Here is a 24,548-nt window from a genome sequence, read left to right as displayed (position 1 = left end):
AAAGGTGTCCTTTAAAAGATTAAAACTCTACGAAGTGGCTCAGTGGTATACAAGGGTACTGTGCGGACAGGTTCCAGCATGTGGTGTTAGGGTGACACTGGTGAATTCACAGCCTCAGCCATCGCATGTGGGGAAGCATTGAGTGTCGACACAGGGCACATTTACACAGCAACTGTAACTTTGCAGTCAAACAGAAAATGCTTTCGCTGGACACTGAAGTTGAATGTAAACAGCCAGATAGCAATTTGACTCATGATCGCGCTGATCAGCCTGAACGCAGTACCCTGACCATAGCGTAAATTAAATCTTCATCAGTACGGATTCCAAGCTCTCCTTCCCTATTATGTTTAGCCCTGTAATGCCAGAACATCACATGGCTTGAAATATGGCTTCAGAGTGGACTTGGCGCTCCGAACCTACACCAAACACAGGAGCAATTCTCCCTCGGTTCATTCTATGCAGTGTAAGTGCACCCTTAGGAAAATGAGGCCCTAACCAAAAGAAGCGGAATGCATTATGACAGGACTGGGCACCATCCTCAGGTGTGTGCATGTATGATTGTGAGCTAGCTTTATAGAGTCCCCTATATTAGTTTCGCAACCTTGATGTGTTTACATAATACCAAAGTCGAATGGATCTGAGAGGGGTTTTTTTTCCATCCGGGTATCTCCATAATTTGGTGACTGTATTTAATGTTTTTCTTTTAATTGATCAGAATTATGAGCCATGTCGCCTTAAGGAAAGATGATGTTCTTTCAAAGATGCAAGTCCTTGGTGTCTATTACTATAGTCCTTTTGATTCTAGTCAATGCAGTTTGAAAGGGATCTCTCACACATGACTGCTTCACTGAAGCTAATGCCATATAACGCTTGACTGAGAGAGTGCTCAGTCAGTACTTTTTGGGTGATGATTTCTGCTAGTTTATTGTGATATATGCGCCACACTGCTTATACTTAGTGCTAGACTGCTGTAATATTGCTGCTGTTCTTCTCTTCATAATGATCAGTGAAAGCCCAAGTGATGTGTGCAATTCAGTAGTGACTTGAGTACTGAGACTAGCACGGCAATCATTTCTCCTCAAGTAAAAGCATTAATCTAAACAAGAGGGACTGGGCAACAGGCAATGGTTCCATATCTATACACTTATCAGGATTACATAATCAGGCATTGTAGTACAATAGTCATATCAATCCTTGCTTCCCGCTATGTAACCTGACACTCTATTCTTTCCTCAGCTATCTAGTCTACTAAAGTGAGTTTTTAGACCAGTTTTTCCTCACCTAATATTCCTGTAAATAGCACACTAAAGGGATAAGTAATACAAATATTCGTGTAACTATTCACTTCAACATTTGCTTTATTGCACATGTGGGTTGTTCTCTAAAGTAGGGTAATGAAAGACTTGCTCAGAAGCAGCACACATTTGTGAGCTCGTGGTGCACATCAACCATCATAAGAAACATTGGTAGTTTGAACTTAAGTTGTGGATCTGGCGTCTCAATGATTATCCAGGGCCAGACCCCCTTTTAACTGCAAACATTTAACTGTAAATTTATCACTTGTAACTTCAGTTTGGAAAATGTCTGGTCAGAACAGGTCATGGATACATTTTAGAATGTCGTTCCATTTTCAGATTCTACCTCTAATGCATTTGTCTTGATGGCCCCATTAGATCCATTATTCAGGCTTTGTTTTCTTCAAGATGTGCTATCACACTCCGATTCTTCAAGGTTAGAGACATGCCACTTGTAATGGGATATGAGTGGAAGTGGGTCAGCTGTTAAATTTGTGAGTTTTCTTTTTGTTCAGATGAGAGTCGCAATTTTCCGATTCTGGCAAAATCAATGCCATGCTCGCCCTTAGCACAGGTACGCCTAGAGCAGGGGCAGGCTGCCTTTGCCAAATTTTGCAAGACAGGCCCCATTCCCTTCATGTGAATAGACTCTCTGTGCATAGAAAACATTGGGAAAAAGTCAGGATAGGAAGTCTGTTGGCTGTAAGCAGGAACAATGGGTGAGCCAACATCTCGGAAAGGGGAAGTTGCCCACAATCGTCATGGTAAAGGCAGCAACAGATTTGCAAGCATCGTGTGTGTGTGATGAGGAACAATGCCAAAGACTCCTGGCTTCAGTAACAACTTGTCAGAGGTGTCGCTATAGAAGAGCGACCTTGCTTAGTGCTGAAGGACATGCACATTGCATGAATTCAAGGTGCAAGCTTTATGGGTGGAGGTTGTTAAGTGAGTACTGTGGCTGGGAACAAATGAGTGCCATCCAAAAGAAGTGCCAAGGTAAGTGTGGGCACCTTTGTATACCTGTATACTCTTCCTTCAGGTAAGGCGTGCACCTGATTTAAATGTTCTTGTGCACCCTCAAGAGAGGTCATCTGGAAAGCTTGCGCAGATGATTGATGCCTTGTTGCAACATTCCTTTATTCAACATAAGCTACATGGCATGTTTCCAATGGGGGACAAGAGAACCATACAAAGAACACTTCACAGGTCACCTGCAAAAGAGGCTACACCATGCAGGCTAGCGTGAGAAAGTCTGGCACGGGGACTGAGGCTGTCAGAACATTAAAGTGCCGCGTAAGCTTTTTTGGCACCTGCTAACATCTTCATAAATGTGCTCCGTTTACAGGCCAAGGCGGCTCATCATTGGGAGAGAATGGGGATAGGCAGGAAAACAGTTGCCAGAGTTTGAGGAGATGGTCCTCCCTCTTTTTTGACTTGTAGAGAGCCTTTGCGAGGCTGAGTTTGCAGGCAGGGCGCTAACACTCAGCAATTATCTTCAATCCATGATGACCCTTCTTACATTGGTCCCTTTCTAAATCCTCACAGTAGAGACTACATTTGCAAAGCAACGACCTCGCACACTTTAAAAAAAAACTTCAAATCTTGCATGTCATGAAAACCATTACATGGGAGATGCATCAAGGCCAAAGGGAGGTGTAGAAGGTATTTACTGAGATGATACCATGGAAAAGAGGCTTTAGTTATGAGGAGAATAAGGAAACTGGGGCTCTTTTTCCCTTCTGTTATGTCCCTTCAAAATTATGTTATGAGGGATTTTGATAGAGTAAATCGGGAGAAACTGTTTCCATTGGCAGGAGGGTCGGTGACCAGAGGATACAGATTTAAGGTAATTGGCAAAAGAACCAAAGGGAAGATGAAGAGAATTTTTTTACACAGCAAGTTGTTACGATCTGGAATGCAGGAAAGGGCGGTGGAGGCAGATTCAGTAATAACATTCAAAAGGGAATTGGATAAATACTTGAAGAGGAAAAAATTGCAGGGCTATGGGGAACGAGCAGGGGAGTGGGACTAATTGGATAGTTCTTTCAAAGAGCTGGCACAGGCACGATGGTCCTAATGGCCTCCTTCTGCTCTGTATGATTTTATGGTTCTATGGTTCTTTCCACAATGAGGAAAACCAAGGAAATAGTGGCATCCATTCAGGCACTTCACAGCATGTTGTATCGAGCACTCCACCTGTCCCAAGCACCAGCAGAGATACTAATCACCCCGGAGAATGTAGTAACTTTGAGGAAGGGAACATCCGATGAATAACAAGTCACAAGTGAGAACGAGCAGGTCCACCTGGCCAGAGCCATGCCATTTGTTAACTGTATGGATAAGGTACTGGTGGCCTTTCATTCAGATAGGAGTTAACGCAGAAGCCACCTGCATCCTTTGAGTCAGCATCAGTGGCCTGCAGCACACAGCGGAGAATGTGGGGTGGTGGACCTCTGACATCACAGCAGCATGTGGCACGGATTTACTCAGCTGTACAGCACCATATAGCAAGTGACATCTTCACAGCCATCTGCAGGGGAAGCCCCAAAGCAGTAAGGAGGACAAGTGCAATATAACATTCATTTACGAACTGTGCTGTTGATGCCACTGAGACCCTGGGCACACAATTTACATGAATCCGTCACTAATAAATTTGACAGACTGGGAGACGGTTTGAAAACAGAATTGGTGGCGGCCTTCACCCACAGTTTAAAGGTTATGGGCTTGGGACTCCTTTGGATATGGGTTTAAGGACACACAGTGAGACAGTAACCTACCTTCATGGTGTGTTTGTGCTGTGCAATGTGCCACGGCTCCAAATTCTGCCAGTCACACATTGCTGCAGTTATACTACATTTGCTGCACCTTTTCCAGGTGCTTTTTTCTAAACCTGGGCATGCTTTTAAGTAAAAGAAACTAATGAGAATTCAATAGTCTGTGGAGGCTAAAATAAACGTTCCCATTACTCAGCCGCTGAAAGAATTACTAATGGATTTGGGAAGGTGATTAACCTTGCTCCTCAGTTAAACTCAGGGGTTGGGAATATTCGCTATAAACATTGGAAGCAGTCCAATGACAACAATGATGATTAGTGACGTTGAGTCCAGCAAAGGAAGGAACCACATGCAATGTTTTGCGTGCACACATCTGTTTGGTAATGCATAATTCTCTCGAGAAATGCACAGCAATCTCTAACATTGTGGCCCTTGCTCAAAACATCTGCTCACATTTTTATTGCACTATCAAAGCCAAATGAGCCTTTATCAAAAATCAACAACTCAGAGATAGAGTGCATAATGTGTAGGAGGGAGAGAAAGGAAAGAGGGGTTAAGAGGAGACAAAAGCAGTCAAGGAGGAGAGTCTTCAAGGGCTTTTGAAGGGAGGGAGACAGATGGCAAGGCAGATGTATAGAGAGTGGCTGAAGGAGAGGCCACTGATGGTAGAGTAGAGGCAGCAGGGAATCAGAGGGTGGCAGGTGTTCAAACACCATAGGCTTCTTGCATGGAGGCAATTGAGTCATCTTGTGTACTGCAATGGAGCCATCTATCCGGTGTCCTGAGGTCAACTGAATGGGAGAACAAGTTGATAAAACCATTTTTTTAAAAAATATTTGGGATCGTAGGTTTTATAAATAAGAGCATAGAGTACAAAAACAATGAGATAACGCTAAGCATATACAAAGAACATAAGATCATACGAAATCAGAGCAGGAATAGGCCACATGGCCCCTCGAGCCTGCTCCGCCATTCAATAAGATCATGGCTGATCTTCAACCTCCACTTCACTTTCCTGCCCAATACCCATATCCCTCGATTCCCCTAGAGTTCAGAAATCTGTCTGTCTCAGTCTTGAATATACTCAACAACTGAGCATCAACAGCCGTCTGGGGGTGGAGAATTCCAAAAATTCACAACCCTCTGAGTGAAGAAATTCCTCCTCATCTCAGTCTTAAATGGCCGGACCCTTATCCTGAGACTATGCCCCCTAGTTCTAGACTCTCCAGCCAGGGGAAACAATCTCTCAGCATCATCCATTTGCAGAATCAATTTGGGGCTAGATTTTCCACCTACTGATTATACATGGGTGGTAGGATCTAGTCCCAAATTCCTGGAATGAGACTTGACTTCACAACCTTCTGACTCAGACTAACAAATGAGCCAAGCTGACACTAGAAGTAAGCAGTAAGAAGTAAGCTTTCATTCTACACAACCTCGCCTCATAGGACAACCCTCTCATCCCAGGAATTAATCTAGTGAACCTTCGTTGCACCGCCTCTAAGGCAAATATATCCTTCCTTAAATAAGGAGACCAAAACTGTACTCAGTACTCCAGGTGAGGTCTCACCAAAGCCCTGTACAATTGTAATAAGATTTCCTCACTTTTGTACTCCAGCCACCTTACAATAAAGGCCAACATGCCATTTGCTTTCCTAATTGCCTGCTGTACCTGCATTCTAACTTTTTGTGTTTCTTGTACGAGGACTCCCAAGTCTCTCTGAACACCAACATTTAATAGTTTCTCACCACTTAAAAAATATTCTATTTTTCTATTTTTCCTCCCAAAGTGAATAACCTCACATTTCCCACATTATTATCCATCTGCCAACTTCTTGCCCTCTCATTTAATCTGTCTATATCCCTTTGCAGACTCTTTGTGTCCTCACAGCTTATTTTCCTAGCTTTGTATCGTCAGCAAACTTAGATACATTACATTTGGTCCCTTCATCTAAGTCATTAATATAGATTGTAAATAGCTGAGGCCCAAGCACCGATCCTTGCGGCACCCCACTAGTTACAGCCTGCTAACCTGAGAATGTTTATTCCTACTCTCTGTTGTTTCCTGTTCTTTAACCAATCCTCTATCCATGCTAATATATTAGCCCCAACCAATGAGCCCTTACCTTGTGTAACAACCTTTTATGTGGCACCTTATCGAATGCCTTTTGAAAATCCAAATATACTACATCCACTGGTTCCCCTTTATCTACCCTGCTAGTTACATCATTTAAAACTCTAATAAATTTGTCAAACACAATTTCCCTTTCATAAAACCATGTTGACTCTGCCTAATCATATTATGATTTTCTAAGTGCCCTGTTACCACATCTTTAATAATGGATTCCAGCATTTTCCCGACGACTGATGTCAGGCTAACTGGCCTGTAGTTCCCTGTTTTCTCTCCCCCTCCCTTCTTGAATAGCGGGGTAACATTTGCTACCTTCCAATCCACTGGGACTGTTCCAGAATCTAGAGAATTTTGGAAGATCACAACCAATGCATCCACTATCTCTGCAGCCGCCTCTTTTAGAATTCTCGGATGTAGGCCATCAGGTTCAGGGGATATGTCGGCTTTTAGTTCCATTAGTTTGTCCAGTACTTTTTCTCTAGTGATATTTATTTTTTTTTAGTTCCTCACACTCATTTATCCCTTGGTTCCCCATTATTTTTGGTATAATTTTTGTGTCTTCTACTGTGAAGACAGATACAAAATATTTGTTTAACGCATCTGCCATTTCCTGATTCCCCATTATAATTTCTCCTGTCTCAGCCTCTAAGGGACCAACGTTTACTTTTGCTGTTCTCTTCCTTTTTGCATACTTGTAGAAGCTCTTACAATCTGTTTTTATATTTCTTGCTAGTTTACTCTCACTACTGTCTTTATATCATCCTTTATTATCAGGGCTATTCCTCTTTTTCCATTCTGCCTGTCTTTTCAAAACATCAAGTACCCTGGAATATTTAGTTCCCAACCTTGGTCATCTTGCAATCACATCTCTGTAACAGCGATTAGATCAACCCATTCTAAAGGGGTTGCAGGAACACAGAGACCCCGGGGTATATACGCAGATATCATTGAAGGTGGCAGGACAGGTTGAGAAAGTGGTTAAAAAAGCATACGGGACCCTGAGCTTCATAAATAGAGGCATAGAGTACAAAAGCAAGGAGGTTACGTTGTACCTTTAGAAAACATTGGTTCGGCCACAACTGGAGTATTGTGTCCAATTCTGGGCACCACACTTTAGGAAGGATGTGAAGGCCTTGAAGAGGATGCAGAAAAGATTTATAAGAATGGTTCCAGGGATGAGAGACTTCAGTTACGTGGATAGACTGGAGAAGCTGGGATTGTTCTCCTTAGAGCAGAGAAGGTTAAGAGGAGATTTGATAGAAGTATTCAAAATCATGAAGGCTTTAGATAAAGTAAATAAAGAGAAACTTCATTGGCAGAAGGGCCGTGATCCAGAGGACGCAGGTTTAAGGTGATTGGTAAAAGAACCAAAGGCGACATGAGGAAAAACTTTTTTACGCACAGAGTAGATATGATCTGGAATGCATTGCTTGAATGGGTGGTGGAAGCAGATTCAATCGTGGATTTCAAAAAGGAATTGGATAAATACTTGAAAGGAAAAATTTGCAGGGCTACGGGGAAAGAGCGATTAACTGGATTGCTCTTACAAAGAGCCGGCATGGGCTCGATGGGCTGATTGGCCTCCTGTGCTGTAACCATTTTATGATTCTATTGTGGCCAATTTTAGGTGCCTTTAAAAAAGTTGTCAAGGCCAGTGGGGTGCAGAAGAGATTTACTAAAATGATACCAGGGACGAGGCTTTAGTCATGAAGAAAATAGAGAAATTGGGGGTCTTTTCAATAGAACAAAGACGTTAAGGAGATCTGATGGAGGTGTTCAAAATTATGAGGGGTTTTGCTAAGTAAATGGGGAAAATCTACTTCCACTGGTTGGTGAATCAGTAACTGGAGGACATAAATTTAGGGAATGCAGCGGGTCAAAAGAACAAAGCGAGACTTTAGACCTGTTTTTTTACGCAGTGCATATTAAGGCAGAAACAGTGGTGGAAATAGAATCAGTAATAGGTTTTAAAAAGAAAGTGGATGTTTATTTGAAAAAGAAAAATTTCAAAGGGTATGGGGAAAGAGCAGGGGAATGGAACTAAGTGGATAGCTGTTCCACAAGGACGATGGGCCGAATGGTATATTTCTGAGCAGTAAAATTCAGCAATGCCGTGAAAATATGGCTCTTTTGGCTTCGGGGCTTCCGTTGGAATGAAGCCCAGACTAAATGGATGCAATTTGCCTCTTTGAAAACTGTTAAGGACCTTCACTGGAATGGGTTTAACTGGTCTTAACCCATTTCCAAAAGGTGAAAATCCCCAGCAAAAACAAAAGTGCCTGTAGTTTAGTTCTAATTGACATTAATTAAGTACTCTCACTCCCTTGACCCATAAAAGCATGGCTAGCATGAGAAATAAATAATCACATTGATGTAATAGGGAGGAACTAGTCTTCAGATGGGTACGGTGGGCTGTAAATCACAGAGAATTGCTGCAAGCATGCACTTTTATTTTCTATTACATAGACTGAGAGTTTTGCGATGTCCTTGACATTTACGCCATTGTTCCGGGGATTCTGCGGCAGACGAGTGGGAGAACCCCTGTGGAAATTTACCACCCTGGTTTTTATTTAACAATTTATAGCCTAGGAATTACTGCTTGCGACATTACTGTACCAGCACTTAACACATCTGTGTGAAATTCCTCCATCCATTACTTTAACAGAGGGGTCTAAAGCCTCCATTAAAATAGCAGAGAAAGGAATGCCCTACAAGCACAAGTTGTGCTGTGGACTGTTAGGACCCTCGATTCTCCCCATGGTGAGTTATGAGCTTTGTCACTGAAGGGAGGCATCATTGACCGCAGACTATGGGAGGTTCCCCATAGAAAGTCACATGCTGACTACTCTTATCCCAGCTTCTCATTAATACTTCTATATCTCAAGAGGTGAGGTGAGAGTGACTGCCCTTGACATCCAGGCAGCATTCGAATAAGTGTGGCACCAAGTAGCCCTAGTCAAACTGAAGTCAATGGGGATCAGAGGAAAAATTCTCCAGTGGCTGGAGTCATACCTGGTACAGAGGAAGATGGTTGTTGTCATTGGAGGCCAATCATCTCAGCCCCAATGCATCACTGCAGGAGTTCCTCAGGGCAGCATCCTAGGCTCAACTATCTTCAGCTGCTTCATCAATGACCTTCCCTCTATCATAAGGTCAGAAGTGGGGCTGTTCACTGATGATTGCAAAGTGTTCAGCTCCATTCATAATTCCTCAGATAATGAAACAGTCCATGCCCGCATGCCACATGATTTGGACAACATCTAGGCTTGGGCTGATAAGTGGCAAGTAACATTTGCACCACTTAAGTGTCAGGCAATGACATTCTCCAACAAGAGAAAGCATAACTACCCCTCCTTGACATTCAACGGCATTACCATCGCCGAATCCCCCATCCTGGGAGTCACCATTGACCAGAAACTGAACTGGACTAGCCATATAAATGCCGTGGCTACCAGAACAGGTCAGAGGCTGGATATTCTGTGGAGAGTGGCTCACCTCCTGACTCCCAAGGCCCTGCTACTACCTACAAGGCACAAATTGGGAGTGTGATGGAATACTCTCCATTTGCCTCGATGGATGTAGCTCCAACAACATTCAAGAAGCTCAACACCATCCAGGACAAAGCACTCCGCTTGATTGGCACCCCATCCACCGGCTTAAACGTCTACTCCCTCCACGACCGGCGCACAGTGGCTGCAGTGTGTACCATCCACAGGATGCACTGCAGCAACTCGCCAAGGCTTCTTCGGCAGCACCTCCCAAACCCGCGACCTCTACCACCTAGAATGACAAGGGCATCAAGTGCACAGGAAGAAATATCACCTCCAAGTTACACACCATCCCGACTTGGACATATATCGGCCATTACTTCATCATCGCTGGGTCAGATTCCAGGAACTCCCTACCTAACAGCATTGTGGGAGTACCTTCACCACATGGACTGCAGCGGTTCAAGGAGGAGGCTCACCACCACCTTCTCGAGGGCAACTTGGGATGGGCAATAAATGCCGGCCTCGCCAACGATGCCCACATCCCGTGAATGAGTAATTTAAAATATATATATATATATATTGCTCATCTATAGCCTAGTGGATGCTGCAATAACAAAAAATTTCTGCAAGAATTATTATAAAAATAAAAGCCATTAGAATAACTCTTGATGAACTTCGTTCCACCCCTGTGGTTTATGATATCTGGATGCCACTGCTGTGGATTAACTTGCTAGCTGTGTAAATTCGTGCCTCGTATTGATTGAAGTATTTTTAAGGGGGGGGGGGGGGGGAAGCGGGGTGGAGGCTGTAACTTTCGGCCGGCCTGCTGACGGAACACTCGTGACTCCTGCCCGATACCTGCGGCAGGAGGCCCGGTCCATTTTGAGAGACAGGACTCATTAGCACACAGCGCACCCTAGCTGCACAACCCCTGAACGGGCAGCCCGCTGCAGCTCACCGGATCTGAGGCATGACAATATCGGGGCGGTGGGCAGAGTAGAGGCTGACTCCGCCAGCGGTAAGGTAGGTCCAGGACGGGCGCTATAGCGGAGAAGGGGGAGGGAGGGGGGCAAAGCCCGGGGAGGCAGCGGCCCACGTTATTCTTGTGGAGTCCAGAGGTGCGCTCTTGCACCACCTTGGCTGCACAAAAAAAAATAATCTTAACCCTTACCATTTCGGGCCTCATCCTCTTGCCTGCCAGGTTTTACTAAGCGGGAGGTCCTTAGCGCAGCGCCACCCAGTCAGCCGTTAAAATGGCACCGGGATCCAATGTACATCAAGGCACTTATACTTGAATTAATCAGGCTCTCACCTGACTCAGGCGAGAGCCAGGGCTGCCCAGCAGAAGGCTCTGGGAGAAATGGCGGCAGAGTGGGAACGAGCCGGCAAGTCGGCCACCTCGATTTTAACTCCACTCTCGCCCCGTTTCCACCAGGCAATCGGAGTTAAAATCCACCCCTCTCCCCCACACCGAAAACTATATTTTGCCTATAAGCTAAAAATGCCTTTTCGCCACCTTTCCATTAAAACTGTGATTAAATGGCATCCAATACAAAATGCTTTCTTGAAATCATAAATATATTACACAAAAAAAATAGTGATTGAAGAGAAAACGGAGAAGCTGTTTGAAGTGTGTGATTAAATATGTGGTTCGAGGACCATACATTCAGGCATTGTTGGTTATTAGAACTGTAGCTCTTTATAAATGGCTTCTCTATCTTTAGTCTTTGAGAATAACGCTATCACAATTAATGCTGCAGGAAGGGTCTTTAAGCAGAAGCATATTGCTGGCAGTTAAATGGATGACAGGTGAAAGCTGAATGTCCTGATGCTTCAGTATTGTGTCGAGTAATTATGAATAGTTTAATATTTTCACAATGCCCTACCTAAATAACTATGTGCTGTATTGATAGTTGAATTCTTCATGACCAATTGCTATGCGATTAATGGTTTGCATTGCATTGTATGATCTTTAGACACAGATCCGTGATATTCTGTCCTTGAACCTGTGCACGCTCATACAAGAGGAGATGGACTAGCTGGGGAAAGCATAGTGGGTTTAGTCCAGGAAGAAGTTACAAATAGATAGCAAAAACGCTTGGAATGATTTTGTTTTTTAGTGACACTTGCTGATTTCAAACGCAACAATTTTATTGAGTGCTGAATCTAGGTCATTACTACTCACTATAGAAATGTACAGCAGTACTGTACAGTGAGTGATGTACAATACATTGTATTTGCACCTTAACTTACTGCCAGATGTATAGTTTATACCATACTTACAGAATACAGTACTTATAGAATGTCCTTTACTGTGTTGATTTCCTCTCTTGTGCAATTCTTAAAGTGTGTTATATGTATCCTAACTTTCCCCAAGATTTGTTATTTTTTGCCATGCACTCACGTGTTCCATTGTGTGCTCTGCACCTTTCTGCGTTGGTGAACTAGTGTTTTGAACAAGTAACCCATATATCCAAGGAGTTTTCATCCTGGACCAAGGGAGGAACCCATTGTTCCCTTAAAATATAGGCTTTAAGGCACTTCTAGCAAATCATCCATTCACACGTATGACTGTTTGGTGGTGGTCACAGACCATTTTAGATGTTCATTGAGTAGTATCCTTTTCTGTTGATGAGCACCATGGGAAGTTCAACAGCAAGTGGTTGCAGTCGATGGCACCTTGTAACCTAGGAATAGCACACCTGTCAAAACCCCTGTCAACCTCTCCTGTTGCTGCAAGCTGGTGCTGATTTAAACTGGCATGTTGAAATAGGTTGGTGAACTGCAAACTGCCTGGTCCTTATCAAGTCACCTGCCATTGCCTGGAAGGAGTCTGTGGCCAAAATGTTGACTACTATTGTCACTTTTATCAATGCTGGCAGTTTGGTCCTGATGCTGCTCCTTGGTACCAGGTCTAGCTCCAGGAGATGGCATAATTCATCTGTGACTTCTTGGTGAGTCGTAGCCGCCACGCATATTGCTGCTCGATGAAGCTGAGGTAGCTTCCTTACTGGTAGTAGACATGCTATATGGAGTCATAATGGATCTTGGGGGGTCTTTCTCCTATGGCCTCAGATCTTCTTGCCATCTTCTGTACATCATCTTCCACCTCCTCCAGCAAGGTGACACTTGCTTAGGCCTCCACACAGATTGAAAGAGCTGAGCCACTCTTTACAATGTCTCCTATTCTGCTGTGTATTGGACTCATGCCAACTTTTTCCACTGTCTTCACACCAATTTATAATGGGCATCATTAAGTCAATTTGGTCTGTAAGGCGAGCATAATGCAAATTGCTTATTTGCATTAAATTTGTCCTCAATGAGCTAAGTCTGTACATTAAAGGATGTTAAATCAGTTCAGTTCTGTCAGCAATTAATGCTAACACAACAAATAATACATGTCAATGTGGCCTGGAATTTGCTTAGACTGCCTCCTGCTATTCTGCCGTAACTTCGACACAAACGCATCAGAAGCCCCGTTTGTACACGTCAGTGAGGTTTCCCCCCACGTCTGGTGAAGTCACTGCAGCGGAGCGGGAGGAGCTCCGAGCAAATTCCTGGGCTGAGTCTTTTTAGCATAAAACTGATTTCAAATTGTGAAAAGAGTTCAATGTCAGCCTTTGAACTTCTCTACAGAACTCAAATCCTTAAAAATCTATTTGCTTTTTTTTTACTTTCCAAGCTACCTTACGGAAAAAGAGGAGCGGTAAGTAAATGGAATCAGAAAATCCTGCACTGTAATTATATTGGATAAAGAATTAGCCAAGTTTTTGATTACTTTCACTTGTCTGTATATTAATGGTGTTGAAATATAACTTGAAATATCAACTTGAAATTTACAAAGTGAAATTCCACACAGTTTTGTGATTACTCACTGGACTGGGGTAATTCTATGATACCTCGCTCCCAGCAAGGGGGTCTCCCTGCTGGGAGTGCAGATTTGGAATTTGGGTGCATGCTACTCATGGTTTACACCACTAAGCAAAACAGAATGCACACCATCCTAGTAAATCCTTTAAGGGTCGAAAAACTGTTGACGATGTTACTTTATGAACAGTTACCACACTCGTATCGAATTTCAAACTCCGCTATTTTAATGGAATTTGATACAAGAGGCTCAAGTATTCACGTGATAGTGTCCCCAACAGTTAGTTATACTCTTTACTATCCTCGTCGTACTGTATTGTACATTGCAGAAGTTGTAGATACCGTCACATCCTACTTTCAGTATATACACTCTCTTATACCAAGACCCCTACGTTACAGCACATTTTTTATGTATCCTTCACTAATAGCAAAAGTCCCACTTTTTTAATATGTCTTTACTTATGGCTAAAGACAGCTTTATAAAGGTATTCCACTGAATTATTAAAATTCTGTCTTTCTTCTGGGTTGTTTATCCAATTAGGCACAACCTGCTCGTTACTACTTAACCTAATCAAAAGAAAGACCCACACTTATATAACACCTTTCATGACCTCAGGTCTGTAAGGTCATCAAATTTCTTTGATCACGTTTCTATATTTTTCTGTATCTGTTGACTTAATAGGGAAGTTCATGCTGCTGCATACCAATAAAATAGAACAGGGGATCCTTGGCGTTGTGTCAACACTTTCAGGGGTCCCCCACACAGAGGAGTTTGAAAGCCACAGCATTAAAACCTTGCACTAGAAAGTGGGCCATTCAGCTAAGTGTTGTGCATTAAACTGGAAGGTAATGAAGCAAGATTCTTAACATATTGGGCTGGATTTTGCTCTGAGCGGTGAATGAACGATGCCTGGCATTTGTCAGACATGGACTTGCCCGTAGACTTTTTATGGGCTTTTGCACAGTAAGTTCCTCTCATGGGGCCCTCAATCCAGAGCGGCGCCCTCTCCCGGGCATCTGGGACCTTCGTGGACGGGGCAAGCAACTGTGTATCCTCTTAACCAATCAGATTGAATGAAGCATGTTAATAAGCCAGGTAGAGTTCAGAACCAGGAAGTGTAAGTTAGAATAGTGAATTCAATGTCAAATCAGGTACAGAAAGTGAAATAAAGAGAGGGTAAGAAATATTGAATTAAAAGTCCGAGATAAAAGAAACACAAAGAAAAAGTAAAAAAAAATTTTAAAACATTTTTTTGTAAATGTCCAACAACAATTAAAATCTGAAAGAATGAGACTCCACACTTGTAAAAGTAATCTTTAAGTGCCAGAGAGGTTGTTTGGCAGTCATTAAGACTTATCATGCCGTTAAAAGTTTGCTTAGACTTAAAAAAAACTTGACGTACTTTTTTTTTTGGCGAGATTACTTGGTTTCCATCAGGGCAGTAGAGGAACTTCACACTGTTGTACTCATTTTAATGGTGAGTCAGCCAGCGAGATGCAGTTTTCGTGAAGCTTACGGAGGAGCAGGAAATCTGGGAGAGGAACTTCCGGATTTCCGCGTTTAACTCCACATGCGCGGTCGCAGAAAGTTGCCGTACCAGATGCACTAAAATAACGGTGAGCGCTGATAGCCTCGCTATTACTTTCAGAGCAAAATCCGGCCCAACGATTTGATGCAAAGAACTGGGTGAATATCTAGCTGCCAAAGATAATCTTGTGACCTATTTTCTGATGTTGTATTATCTCACTAAACTTGATACGTGCTTCATTTAAACTCTTACTGGCACAACATCACTCGTTATTGGTAAATACAATTTTAAAACTAGATTTTGTAGTGAAATTATTCACTACTGGATATATATTGCACTGTATGTAGTGATAAAAGTTCCTTTTTAAAAATTTTCCTTGAAAACGATCTCCCACACTGTATCCCTCTCAGTTGTCACATCTTCTGTACTGGTCCGCCTTTTGGGATTATAGTTTCCTCTCAGTCTAAGAAAAATTATTTTATTTAAACTGTTGTGATAGACCAGTGTCAGTTTAGTATAAGATTTTTCTTGAATCTTGCAACACTCCCCAGTGTCACAGACATACCCTGTTCCCAATGGTTTTCTTTAGAACTCTGTTAACAGGTCAAATGGCCTAAGTTGTGGGCGGTTGAGAATTTAAACTTTTCACATGTCATGCACCAGGTCAGGCTAATCTCACAGGCTCCAGGTGTTAAGGTTTGTAATCCCGATTTTTCCCCCTCCCCCCACCCCAGCAGATGTTGTACTATGCCTAGGAATGCATAAATCCAAATTACAAGTCATTTTTACCTGTGGTCTTTCACATAATTAGAATGATTTCTCCTGTGGCAAGCAGTAAAGATGATTCTACTGCCATTTGGACTTGCACACTGCATGTTTCCTGACCTTTGGTCAAAATCTATATATTTAGTTTCATGCTAAGATAACAAAATTGCATGTGTATGGTTAAAATGATTACACTCAGGCTTAATATGAAACTTGTTTTATCAAATACTCCAACCTTTCAGTTCCTATTGAGTACCTTCTAAATGCATAGAACTTAAGGACTTTAGGTCCTGTATTTAATGGAAAATGACTGCTCTGCCTTATTGGATTGACAGTGAAATTTATATTGAGTGACTGTTTCACAGACCATATGACTAAAGCACAGGCTGCTGTTCTGTGTTATGTCCAAGGTATAACACTAATGCAAGTTTGCAAAATTGTACCACGTGTGTCCAATAAATGATGCCCTACTTCACGAGCTCTGCAATTTTACCTCAGACTAAATTCCTTTCTGTTGGCAACAGTTGTGCGTGTTCATGAATATCAACCCTATTTGTTCGGCAGTTATCACACTTCACAGCATAACTGATTACTTTTGAACCTAGTAATGAGTCCACTTTGATTGTAAATGTTCTTGCATATAAACATACGCTGTTTGGAGTTTGCTGTCTATTTTTTTACTGTGCCTAAGATTAAATAAAACTGAAATGAATGTTAAATATTGTGCTTTTTTTTTCTATACCCTTGTTTCCATCTCTACATTACTATAGATCTTGATCCATCACATTTAGAGGGTTTGAAGAGGAGGACTGCTTTTCAAACCACACTAAGTAAAAAAAATCAACGCATACAAGGATTAACAATGCATGCATTTTGTGTAATAGCAATGCAACTTCCTGACTGCACTGAATTATATATTGTGTGCATGACAATGTTGTCCAAGTTTTTTGTCTGGTTTGCAGAAATGTTTCTTCTGTTTCCGTTGGTTAACGCTATAAGCATGAAGCAAACTGTATCCCTGCTTTCCGCAGACAAACTCGATGAAATAGTATCAAATCCCAAACAGTCAAGGGCTGCGGAAAATGCGACACTGGACTCGCGAGTTGCAACTATCAAACAGCGACCTACGAGCAGATGCTTCCCTTCCACTGCCGATGCGAATGTGAGTAAATGTTTGCTTTAAAATTCCTGGAGTTTGCTTTGGTAATTATTATCAGTCTGAAGCAAACATATGAAAACAAGACGCTTTCCTAATATGCGCAGAAGGAGTTCAATGTTCCTGACAGAATTTTGGCAGAGTTGGTTTATCTCACGGAGCTGTTTATGTCAAAAATAACCACTCAGTTCAAAAGTAGGTTTGAGTCCAATTAGAAGATTTCCTCGCAGATAATGGAATCGTGGACATACGGTGACAGTGGTGCAGTTTCAAAAGTCACCGCAACAATGGGAAGGAGCCCTGATCAAGAGATAGGGGGGTGTAAGCATAGCCAGTGAAGCAAGAATAACGTCTGATGTGGAGCGACAGTATTTCCGTGTGTTATTTAATCACAGTCACCATTATTTCCTTCCTACTCCATATGACTGACTTTTATTGTATAGTTATCCTCCTTTAAAAAGAACAATCATGACCTCCCTTTGATCATGTCGATCCTTCCCCAATGTTAATTTCCTAATAGGACTGAAACCTACTTTTGAACTGAGTGGTTAATTTAGTTTGATTGTAAGGAAAGGATATAATGTGTATTTTGGGATCTCCTGAATCCCAGCACAATGCGGCCTCTTTCCCAACTGCTAATGAGGCTGAATAATCTTCCACAAAGGCAGAAAGGATGATAACTAACAATGATGGGTTTTCAGACTGGAGGGAGGTATGCATTGCTGTACCCCAGGGGTCGGTACTAGGACCACTGCTTTTCTTGATATATATTAATGACTTGGACTTGGGTGTACAGGGCACAATTTCAAAATTTGCAGATGACACAAAACTTGGAAGTGTAGTGAAGAGTAAGGAGGAAAGTGATAGATTTCAAGAGGATATAGACAGGCTGGTGGAATGGACAAACACGTGGCAGATGAAATTTAAGAAGTGTGCAGTGATATATTTTGGTAGGAAGAACGAAGAGAGGCAGTATAAGGATACAACTCTAAAGGGGATGCAGGAACAGAGAGACCTGGGGGTATATGTATACAGGTCGTTGAAGGTGGCAGGACAGGTTGAGAAAGCGGTTAAGAAAGCATATGGGATCCTGGGCTTTATAAATAGAGGCTTAGAGTACAAAAGCGATGATGTTATGTTGAACCTTTATAAAACACTGGTTCGGCCACAATTGGATATTGCGTCCAATTCTGGGCACCGCACTTTAGGAAGGATGTGAAGGCCTTAGAGAGGGTGCAGAAAAGATTTACTAGAATGATTCCAGGGATGAGGGACCTCAATTATGTGGATAAACTGGAAAAGCTGGGATTGTTCTTCTTAGAGCAGAGAAGGTTGACAGGAGATTTGATAGAGGTGTTCAAAATCATGAAGGGTCTAGACAGAGTAAATAAAGAGAAACTGTTCCCACTGGTGGAAGGGTCGAGAACCAGAGGACAAAGGTTTAAGGTGATTGGCAAAAGAACCAAAGGCAACATGAGGATAAACTTTTTTACACAGAGAGTGGTTAGGATCTGGAATGCACTGCCTGAAAGGATGGTGGAAGCAGGGTCAATTGTGGCTTTCAAAAAGGAATTCGATAGGTACCTGAAGGGGAAAAATTTGCAGGGCTGCAGGGAAAGAGCGGGGGAGTGGGACTAGCTGGATTACTCTTGCAGAGAGTCGGCGCAGGCTCGATGGGCTGAATGGCCTCCTTCTGTGCCGTAATCATTCTATGATTCTATGAGTGCATGATGTCAATGATGGAAGCTTATGGATTTCTTTGTCTCCAAAATTTAGGCTATTATGTTAGCTGCCTCAGTTTCTTCTTCCTTTTCCCACTTTGCTTCCCCTGTTCTGCATCCTGCAACCCTGCCCTGCCCTAGCTTACTCCATCTCCTCCATGAAACTCACTTTCTGCTCTCCCAACCCAACTCTTGATCATTCAACTATTTCTGCGAAGCTCAATGCTTGTTTACATCATAAACTACTTCTCCATAGCACAAAGACCACCCAGGTCAGAGTCATCAATTATATCCTCTGTGGCTGTGACCATGGCGTGTTATCTTCACTTGTCCTCCTTTACCTCTCTGCAACCTTTGACAAGGTTGCCCATTCCATCCTCCTCCTCCTCCTCCATGGTCCAACTCTGTGGTAACCCTCTCTCGCGATTCCATTCCTATCGATTCCAATATAACCAGTGCATCTCCTGCAATAGTTTCTCCTCCTGCGTCTGCAGTTACCTCTGGTTTGCCCCACAGTTCCATTTATGGCCCCCATATTATTCCTCATCCACGTGCTACCCTTCAGTGACATTATCCATAAGCAAGGGGTCGACTTCCATGTTGACAACATTCAGCTTTATTTCTCACCACGACCCTTGATGGCTTGACTGTTTGGCCCCGGAAATGCACAAGACTTCTGGCGAATTCATTCCATGACTCCAGCAGGAAGTAGGCCTGGACATTGGGTACTGACCTTCTCTGGGAATGTCGGGAGGGTGAGGAGGTGGGGGGGGAACAGAACCTTGTCTGGGACATACCTCTGTCCACTCCAATAGTCACCTATGTCGGGGGAGGGTGGGGGGCAGGGTCAGGGATCCCCTAAGCTGGGTGCTCCCACTAAGCTCGCTTAAGTGTGGTGGTCAGTGAGACCAGTGAGATGAGCCTCCAGAATAGCACACATGGGCCTCTTTAGGGAATTCCATGCCAGGGGAATTGCCTGGACCTCTGAAGAAGAGGTAATGCCGGCAGAATGCAGTCCACTAGTAAACAAAATGGTGATGTGCCATGCAAAATTGTGGTAGATAACCTTATTTTCCTATTTTCAGTCAATCTATGAACGCCAGGGTATTGCAGTAATGCCTCCTACAGTCCCAGGAAGCCATAACAGCCCCTATCTAGAGATACCACGAGGAACTATGCGAAGGCAGAAATCTATAGGTAATGTTGAAATATTTCTGTTAGTATCAAGTTGAGTAAAACTGTTTGCAGGCATTGAAAATGGCATACGATTTATTTATCGAATTTACGATTTATGCATGAAGTAGCAATTGCAATTGTTTATGCACTCATTCATGAATTTTCCAATAATCTTCCCCACCACCCACAGTCACTTTCCCCAGCTGGAGGCCTCTCCTGGTATAAAAACACGTTGAAAATCAGGGAGCGCACCGTGTACAATTTTGGAAAATCGTGCCCAGTTTTTGCCCAAATCTCCAAGGTGCGCTCACAACAGACGAGGCTGTCTGCTAGCAGCCAGTAAATGTTTTTACCCTAGGCAAAAAAATGTTTTTAAATGATTTCTGAGGGCTAGCTGCTGAAAGCTTTTTGCTGCCACAATTGATTCCACTCTTCTAGTTTGTTTTCAACAAAAAAAAAGTGTGCCCGTTCTGTTTGAAGTTTTAGCTTTCGACATACAAGGGATGAAATTACTGTTGACAAGTGTTGTGTGAATGCTTAATAGCTTAGAACCAATTCCCCTCTCCGCTATTTTAATGAAATTGGTAACCCATTAAAAATAAATGGGCTAATGCCTCCTTTACAATACCAGAGAGAGGACTTTGTTCCGAGCGCATTAAGCATCTGTACCATTTTATTGCTGATTAATTTCACCCCCGTAAAGGCAACAACTGGAACAGGTGACAATTGCTGTATTTGCCCCAATTTCCATGAAAACATGCATGTTTATTTGTTTTCTTCATTTGTCCAAAAAGTTGCAATGAGTGGTCATGCACATTGCATGTACGTTCAGCAATGGACCTTGAATGTTACAAAAACCGTTGTCATTTATTTTGTTTCAATTATTTCGACCAGTCCGACTTGGACCCCTTCAGACCCTTTGCTTTGACCCTCCCTGTCATCGCTGTTTAGGACCATAAATAAAATGAACCACGATCCAAATATAAAACATTTGCATGGTAATACAATAGGGTAAGATCTTTACAAATCATCAGATTTTATGTTCCTATGTTCCTCTGATGGAAAATCGTGCTGACCTCTGCACCCGAATACCTGATATGCACTCCTGCCGGGAAAATCACTGTGTCAGGAGCACTGATTTGTAAGATCAACCCCTGAAATCTTTCAATTTTACGCATCTAGTGCTTGTTGCTTGTTTGCTGAAAGAAATTCAATTCAATTCAGTGCGGAACAGCTCAAGTATCCATTTATCAAATTGATCTTAATGTGTGTTTTTTGTGTGCAGGTATATTAGAAGAAGAGAAACAATTTTTAGCTCCTCCTTTACTAAAATTTACCCGAAGTTTGTCAATGCCAGATACTGCTGAAGATATTCCACCTCCCCCATCAGTTTCCCCTCCTTCACCTCCTTATAACACACCCAAACCTTCCACCCCACGAGGTTATGGTACAATAAGACCTGGCTTCAATCATAATTCTGGGTTAAGAACCCTTAATTCCAACAGACCAGATAGCACGGGAACAATTAGCACAGACCGACAGAAGAAAGCGATGTACTACAGACAAGATTCCCAACAGTATTCCATGGACTCTGAAGACCAGTATAAGCCAAACGCTACATCACACCAGACCATGCGAAACAGGAGGAGTAACATGCCAGAAAATCCATATTCTGACATCGGGAGCTTAGGGAATAAAGCAGTGTACGTCCCTGCCAAACCGGCCAGAAGAAAAGGTCAGCTGGTGAAACAATCTAAAGTAGAGGACAGCCCGGAGAAAACATGTTCCATTCCCATCCCCACCATAATCGTCAAAGAACCTTCAACCAGCAGCAGTGGCAAGAGCAGCCAAGGGAGCAGCATGGAAATTGACACCCAGGCTTCAGAACACCAGGGTCACCTCAGGCCCGATGATGGCTTCTGCAACCCATTCGCAGCGGCTATCGCCGGGGCAGTGAGGGACAGGGAAAAGAGAATAGAAGCTAAGCGTCACTCCCCTGCATTCCTCTCAACGGATATGGGTGATGAAGATGTCGGGCTCCTACCAAGCTCACGGTTGAGACAATCCAAGTCTATTGATGAAGGAATGTTTGGCAATGAAGAACGTTACAGTCATCTACTGGTCCCATCATCCAGAGCTAGCACCAATTACAGCAGTGCAGACACTAGCAATCAAAGAGTGCAGAGTAACACAAGGATATTGAACGTTGCTTCTAAAAAAGAAGATATTGAATGTAACTCTGGAACTACAAAAGGTTATAGTACATCAAACATTCCCAATAGTAATAGTAATTACGTCCATCCTGTCACTGGTAAAATATTGGATTCGAACACTCCATTGGCCTTAGTATTAGCTGCAAGAGATCGAACAATGAAGGACCAGCCCCTGCAAAATGCTAGCAAAGCTGAATCTGGAAAAACCGAACTCTCCAAACCACTTTACATTGACACAAAGTTAAGGTCAAACGTGGAGACAGCAGCATCTGCCTCTTGCTCGACCAAACCAAACCAATCTTCCGCGACAATGAGAAAAGAGAGCAACCCAAAGCACGAAGTGGACACAAGTAAGGAAGACAAGAAGAGCGATGACAAGAAGAACATGCTGATTGATGCTGTAGATACCTCACAGCAGAAGATGGCAGGACTGCTCATGGTGCATTCGGATGTCGGAGCCAAGGCGGATGAAAGCGGGGGTGTGGAAAGTAAAGCGGCAAATTCTCCAGCGAGCGTCACGTTAGATCAAAGTAAAGCTGCGGAAAACGCTTCCGAGTCTCAAAAATCCGCCAAAACCATCATAACCATCAGTTCAGTTGAAGATTCCACCATTTTACCATTCCGCATTCCACCACCTCCATTGGCCTCCGTTGACGTGGAAGAAGATTTTCTATTTTCCGAACCTTTGCCTCCACCGTTGGAGTTTGCTAATAGCTTCGAGAGCTCTGAGGACCCGCCAGCCATCCCGTCTCTGTCCGACCTGCTGAGGCAGAACAAAAGCGCCACTTTGCCGTCGCACAACAGGGATACGAGCAACTTATCTCCGGTTTCTTCTGACAGTAAAAAGCCGGCTGGTCTTTCTGATTCCTTGCCCACTAGCTTCGTCGCAGCGCGCGAGACTTTTGACAACGTCGTCGATTCAGGGATCGAAGAGGTGGACAGTTGCAGCAACAGTGACCATCACTTGGAAACGACCAGCACTATTTCCACCGTCTCTAGTATCTCCACGTTGTCTTCAGAGGCTGGAGAGAACTTAGATACTTGCACAGTCTATGCAGATGGGCAGACTTTTACGATTGATAAGCCTCCAGTCCCTCCAAAGCCAAAAGTTAAGCCCATCATCAACAAAAATAATGCAATTTACAAAGACGCTTTGATCGAAGAAACCCTCGATGGCTTGTTCATGCCACCGCCTGCACCTCCTCCCCCTCTCGGTGGCATCCCGCCCGAAACTCTTAAATCTCCACAGCAGAGGACCTCGAAGCTATGGGGTGACGGACCAGATCTAAAAGTCCCTGCTGCAACAGATGCAAAGGCGAATGTTATTAGTGAATTGAACTCGATACTGCAGCAAATGAACAAGGAAAAGGTGCCCAAACCGACAGAGGCCTTGGATTCTCCTTCAGGAACTAGAGGAGCAGCTTTTGGATCAAGGTAATTGTGAACTATTAATCATAAAATGCATAATCGATTGAATTGGCAAAATTAATTTTGATAAAAGGATGCAATTAATTTATTTTCTTAATTTAGTTATGGATTTCAAGCTTTAAAACAAGATGTCTGGCAGTGATTTAATCCATAAAACAAAAAGAGAGATGCAATATGGAATTAACTGCAACTGTTGAATGAAGTTGATGTCTTATTGGCCATTGCCCTGATGAACTAATGATTTTGATTTTAAATTGGTCACGGCTCTGTTAAAATTGCAGAGAGAGGAGTTTTATACAAGCACATTAAAGGGGTCATTTTCCAATATTGCGCTTTTGGTAAGGAGCCACTCCCACTAGAAGCCCCAATTGGAAATAACATAGAATTGCTTAGAATTTACAGCACTGAAACAGGCCATTCCACCCAACTGGTCTGTGCCAGTGTTTATGCTCCACACAAGCCTCCTCTCACCCTACTTCTATTCTTTTCTCCCTTGTGTGCTTATCTAGCTTCCTCTTAAAGGCATCTATTCGCCTCAACTACTCCATGTAATAGCGTGTTCCACATTCTCACCACTCTCTGGGTAAAGAAGTTTCTCCTGAATTCCTTATTGGATATGGGTGAGCGCTGTGCCCAAATTTCCGACGTACACTCCCAGAGGTCCAGGCTCCCCACTGAGAGCATGAAACTGAAAAGTTGCCCCTGTAATCAACAGTAATTTTTACCCTATTGTGTCATAACTAATTAGATAGCTCTTTCAAAGAGCCAGCACAGGGACGGTGGGCCGAATGGCCTCCTCCTGTATTTTATCTACTATGATACTATGATAACAGATTTGTTATGAAGTGCTAATGGAAAGGTAGAAACAGCACTGAACCCATGGCATAGACTAAAACCTTCAATAATCAAAAGCTCATTTTTCAATGTAGCTAAAACATTTATACAGTGAAGCAAAACCATGAATTACTTCAGTCGGTTTATTTATTTCGATGGTAATTGAAG

The 24,548-nt window shown here is 42.9% G+C and overlaps 1 protein-coding gene across 1 annotated transcript in view; it reads left to right on the top strand.

The window, feature by feature from the left end:
• shank2b (SH3 and multiple ankyrin repeat domains 2b) overlaps positions 1-24,548 on the top strand; it is a 680,429-nt gene that overhangs the window by 631,604 nt on the left and 24,277 nt on the right. Inside the window, exons 19-23 of the mRNA XM_067994155.1 lie at positions 13,374-13,397; positions 16,623-16,682; positions 16,884-17,014; positions 19,815-19,926; positions 21,191-23,552. Of these exons, the coding sequence (XP_067850256.1) occupies positions 13,374-13,397; positions 16,623-16,682; positions 16,884-17,014; positions 19,815-19,926; positions 21,191-23,552 (2,689 nt within the window). The remainder of the gene's footprint in view (positions 1-13,373; positions 13,398-16,622; positions 16,683-16,883; positions 17,015-19,814; positions 19,927-21,190; positions 23,553-24,548) is intronic.

This window comes from Heptranchias perlo, chromosome 12, assembly GCF_035084215.1.
Source record: "Heptranchias perlo isolate sHepPer1 chromosome 12, sHepPer1.hap1, whole genome shotgun sequence".
Lineage (NCBI taxonomy): Eukaryota > Metazoa > Chordata > Chondrichthyes > Hexanchiformes > Hexanchidae > Heptranchias > Heptranchias perlo.
This window is presented reverse-complemented; position numbering and strand designations above follow the sequence as displayed.